The sequence below is a fragment of the Neodiprion fabricii genome, chromosome 2, assembly GCF_021155785.1.
Source record: "Neodiprion fabricii isolate iyNeoFabr1 chromosome 2, iyNeoFabr1.1, whole genome shotgun sequence".
NCBI lineage: Eukaryota > Metazoa > Arthropoda > Insecta > Hymenoptera > Diprionidae > Neodiprion > Neodiprion fabricii.
In genome coordinates, this window is record NC_060240.1 from 344,606 (window position 1) to 349,451 (window position 4,846).

General features: G+C 39.4%; 1 protein-coding gene across 2 annotated transcripts; it reads right to left on the bottom strand.

Moving 5' to 3' along the window:
- Nucleotides 1-98: 98 nt before the first annotated feature.
- Nucleotides 99-4,053, bottom strand: LOC124176102 (probable cytochrome P450 303a1). 2 transcript variants are annotated; one of them, XM_046556951.1, is made up of 10 exons: nucleotides 4,015-4,053; nucleotides 3,046-3,131; nucleotides 2,734-2,985; nucleotides 2,133-2,616; nucleotides 1,794-1,974; nucleotides 1,586-1,694; nucleotides 1,290-1,470; nucleotides 1,094-1,211; nucleotides 386-524; nucleotides 99-300 (listed from the first exon to the last, which is right to left on the bottom strand). In XM_046556951.1, exons 2-10 carry the CDS (start codon nucleotides 3,128-3,130, stop codon nucleotides 113-115), a joined length of 1,737 nt encoding a protein of 578 aa, XP_046412907.1. In that variant the 5' UTR covers nucleotide 3,131; nucleotides 4,015-4,053; the 3' UTR covers nucleotides 99-112. The 2 variants fall into 2 exon arrangements, with proteins under 2 accessions (XP_046412907.1, XP_046412908.1); XM_046556952.1 differs by having other exon boundaries at nucleotides 127-300; nucleotides 376-524; nucleotides 4,015-4,041.
- Between the last annotated feature and the right edge of the window lie 793 nt (nucleotides 4,054-4,846).

Genomic DNA, 4,846 nt, shown 5'->3' on the forward strand with positions numbered 1-4,846 from the left:
ACATACATACATGCGTGCTTTTTCACTCCCTTTTGCAGATATTTCTTTAAAAGTTGCAACCTCGGTATTGAATCCAAGTAACGAAACATAGCCACCACTGTAGGAAAAGCGTTTATTTTTTAAATCTGAGGTTGACGAGAGCTCGATATGGCTTCGGGCTGATCGTTACGCCGTCGATAAATTCAATCGTCGGTTTTGTTTCTCCGGGCACAACCGAAAATGTAAACGTTTGCAAAAGTGTAGCTGTCAATAGAAATACGTTACTTTTCGCCAATACTTCGCCTATGCAGCGGTGCTTGCCTGAAATAATAAATGTAGACAGACATAATTTCTCTGTGCAGACTAAATTTTACTTACTTTTCCCGTATAATTTACCGGGATTTACCGTAACTAAAGGGCAGAAATCGACTGGGTATAGTAATCGTTCCGGCGTCGTTGATGAACCTTTCTGGTCGAAAAATCTCGGGATCTTCCCAAAATTCGTCCATCAATATTCCATTGAAATTCACAACAATCATTGTGTCCTAGAAATTTGACATGATATGACTCGCAATACACTCGTACACTGTACTCTCCGTCCAAGAATTTGAACAGAAGCGGGATTATAATGTAATGTATTGATCAAAAATTCGTAATGTGCAAAATTTCATTCAAATACGTGATGATAGTATTTCTACTATTCTATTGGAATTGAAATTCAGAACAATTAAACTATGGTCGTGTCACTTTTTCCAACAAACCGAAGGGTTTCAAATAATTTTTTTCGATCAGACAATTTCCGTGTGTCATACACTAATTTTATTCGCAGGATTGTAGCCTTTCAAAAATACGAGGTTGAAGTTAGTAACGTTGCCGTAACGAAAGATTGGAAAAAAATGCACTATTTTCCAATTTTAGAATAACCGAGTTTTAGAAATATGGGGATATCCTGCCTTATTACGACTTACTGAATATCAGACGATTCTAAACCTGCGAAATCACGAATTTGCTCAACATCTAACGGTACGATAATGTCACCAGCTTCAACATGATTCAAAAATGACACTACAATCTCTAAGAAAACCATGATGTGATGATGCCGATGTGTTTTTACCTTTGGTATTCGATAGCCAGCAATAATCGTGTCTTTTAACGCTCTGTGAGGAATGTTCATCGTTCTGCCCATGAACATTCTCAACGACTCCAAAACAATCGCGTCGACATACGGCATTCTGTATTTCACAACACTTGATTACATTAATTGATCCGACAATTTATGTAGCATCTGTTTTTTTCATATTATATCATACCTAGGTCGATCGGCTAGCGTGGGTAATCGGTCCCTGCCAACAACCGCGTCGATTTCCCGCTGCGCTTTTTCTTGAACTTCCGGGCAAAGCACGAGGTATAAAAAACACGTTTCCAATGCTTTGGAGGTGGTCTCAGAGCCTGCTATGAACAAATCCAAGCAGGTTGCCAGCAGCTGAGATTCTGTGTAAGATTATTATTTTACTGGGACTTATTTCATATACGTATTTTCATATTTCAGAATAAATCGGACGGAAATGTGAATCAGACGTGTATGACCGGTGATTTTTAAACGCACCTGTATAACTTTCACTGTTACTTGTTCGCAGTCGCATATTTATGTAAGCGTCCATCAAATCCCTGACCTGAGACGGATTGAAAGTTGTTTTATGATTTTCCAACTCTTCCTGAAATATTTTTAAGGATAATATTGTAAAACGAAAATGCTCCACCAGCTGGCTACTTGTCGTAGAATTACGCTCGCAGCCTCATCATAATTCACTTACATTGAGAAAATCCCATATGTGCTGATGCACGTCTAAAAATTGTTTGTAGCCAGACATTTCTGGCGCGAGAATTCTCAAAATTGGGAAGTAACCGAAGAGACACCCGGTCATGTCGACATCTTTCAATAAGTTGTTGAGTAATCTCTGTAGGTGTAATAACTTCTTGTCTTCGTTACTATATCTGTAAAAAGTTGGTCAAATTGAGCCTCGAATTTACTTTAGGCATATTAATTAATGTTTCGAGACCGATGAAATTTACCTTATCATTTTCTTTACAAAACTAATCTACGTCACTGACGAGAGAACAGAAGAATCATGTCTATTCGCAATATCTCTCACCTCTTTCCGGCTATCATTTCCCACAGGGTGTTCAAAACAGGAACGCCGAAAACTTCGTTCATCGAAATGATCATTTCTCCCGACTCTGACAATTTCCTGACTTCGGCGTAGTCCTCAGGTTTAACGTACATGTCTTCAATTTTCAAGGTGGTCTTTGGACTGGTCCGAACATCGTTTGACCCATGATTCGAATCCTTCGAGTCGGGGTGACTTTTTTCCTTTTCGTCAATCGCGCCGTTACTCCCAAGCTGGTATATTTGACCACTGTTGATGCGACTGCGACAGCAATCATCCCTGGGCTCCGTGCTCGGAGTTGAGTCTCGCTTCTTTGTTCGGGAAATTTTTTTCAAATGTTCAACAAGGTGAACGGCTTCTGCTTCGATCAACGAAGCCATCGTATCGCGACCGAAACCAAATTCTCGCAGGTGACGGAGTAAAAATCGACGCTGTTCTACCCAGAAAGAACCATCGGTAACAAGGATTCCTAAAAAGTTCAAGCGATAGCACATTGCATTCTCGATTCTCTGTATATCTTTCAATTAAAATTCTTGTTCGCTATGGCAGATTTTCAAGTAGTCCCGCCTAATACGTGTTCAAAGACCTTGGCGTTGCCCCCTTGTTCTAGCCTGATAGAAGAATCCATCTGGCCGACCATCGCAGTCCTCGTTGTTCAGCATTGACTGAATAGTCTCGTAGTCATTCAGTACGACTATGCGGTCTCCCCCGATCTTTATGCCAAATATCGGACCGTATCTCTTCGAAAGAACCATGCACGCCTTGTACAAACACCCCGTCGCCTTTCGTATACGAGATACTTCCAGAGCCGAGCCGATGATGGGCCACCATTTTGGTCCTAGGACATATTGTTTTTACATGCTTGTATAAACCATCAACCGAACGCGTGGTACGTTACCTGGAGGGAAGCCCTTCGGTTTTCGCGACCCTATGTAAAAGTAGAGGAACGCTAAGATCGTTATTGAAATGGTCTGCAAGAACATCCTGCAAATAGAAAAGAAAGTGTAAATGCTCTAGGAAAATCTCTAAATGTCGACTATCTACCTCCAGTCTTACGTACACTGCAATGTTACGCAATGATAATCTGCGCCTTAGTTTGCCCTGTATCATTACAACGTATACTCGAATAACGTTCCATATAAGAAATCAGTCAAATTCAAACGGTCCTATAAAAGAGCATATTTTTCATCTAACTTGTATATGGGCTAATTGCTGCATAAGTTAAGAAAACGGATAGGGATAAAAAGTCTTTTCAACGAATTCTCTTCTTCTGCGTATATGTAATTCAAGTATGACGCATGACGTTTTTCCAGAAGAATATGTCGCAGATAAGTGTCTATGTATAAGAGTGAAACTGGTATATTCTCTCGCGGACGGAGAAAGTTGTGCATACGAGGCAACACTGAAATTATGGTCACCATTCGCTGCCATAATTCTGCAGTGTAGTTATGCAACTATATAATGGTCCATATTTTTGTTCACTGCAGTGTACCATTCTAACAATAATGAACGTCATAAATTATTCTGAAACTATTGAACACAATATTTTTTCGCTATTAAAGATTAGTGTATAGAGAGAAGTCCGGAAAGATGTTTTCTATATTGCGTCGCTACAGTAAAACGAATCTAATTTTATCGATATTACTAACAATTTGGATAGAAGAATTTACGAAACTTTTGTTACTTTTAAACGTGCATTAGCTGGTAGAAAATTTTCTGTAAACACATCAGCACATGTCAAGATCTGCAATATTTTCGTCTAAAATATTCTTTTACAACGTGGGCTGTTTCCACGACCGCGACGGGGTGGAAAGTGTAAACGCTCAATTTGCTTACAGCATTCAAATTGTATGATATTTATGCTCACCTGCAATGCAGAGTACCGTAATCGTTGTTCGATGTGCGGAGAAAATCTAACTACTAATACTCGTAGTCAAGTCTACGGATGCGAATTATCGCGAGGCTTGATCCCCTACTCTGGAAGTAGTTTCGCTTTTCCAGCCTTCTAATTGAACTTTTTCTGATTCTCGTAACGTATATAGAGACGAGATTATAATGTCGAAGCAAGGGAGGGCGTCAGAGATCATATCTCTCAAATTTGTCTTCATCATATAAAAGACAATTTCTTGTGATAAACAAAAGTCCAGACACGAACATTTCGCGATTTCTATAATTATTGTATAACGTATATTTTCCATGCTACCGTTCTGGTTACATGGTGAAATTGTGTATTGTATAATTGTGCTTAGGCTAGAATTAAGCTGAGATTGGGTTTCGGTGAAATCTTCTGGATTTCTGATCTGTTGTAGATCTTTGCAATCTGAAAAAAAGTCTCCATGGGCACGACCCTCCGCCGTAAATAGTTTGGGCGCTAGAGACCACAGAACCTTAAACTGTTCATCCGTTATCCAGTATTCCTTTGTGGGAGAAAAAATACGAAAAAAATTATTACTTCTGATATGTGAATACAACTTAGGCATGTGACCGGTTATTTCCACTTTAAGTTTATGGACACATCCCCTTCTCCAACCTCAATGATTTTACATGGTGGGAAATTGGGAAAATTTTTACCGTATATAAAATAGCCACGCAACAGTTATGCCTAAAGATTGGCATCCAAAGATACACCCGTGTACTGTTCAGCCGGTATTAAAAAGGGCGCAGTTTACATTTGAAACAATTAGGCAAGATCAAATGGA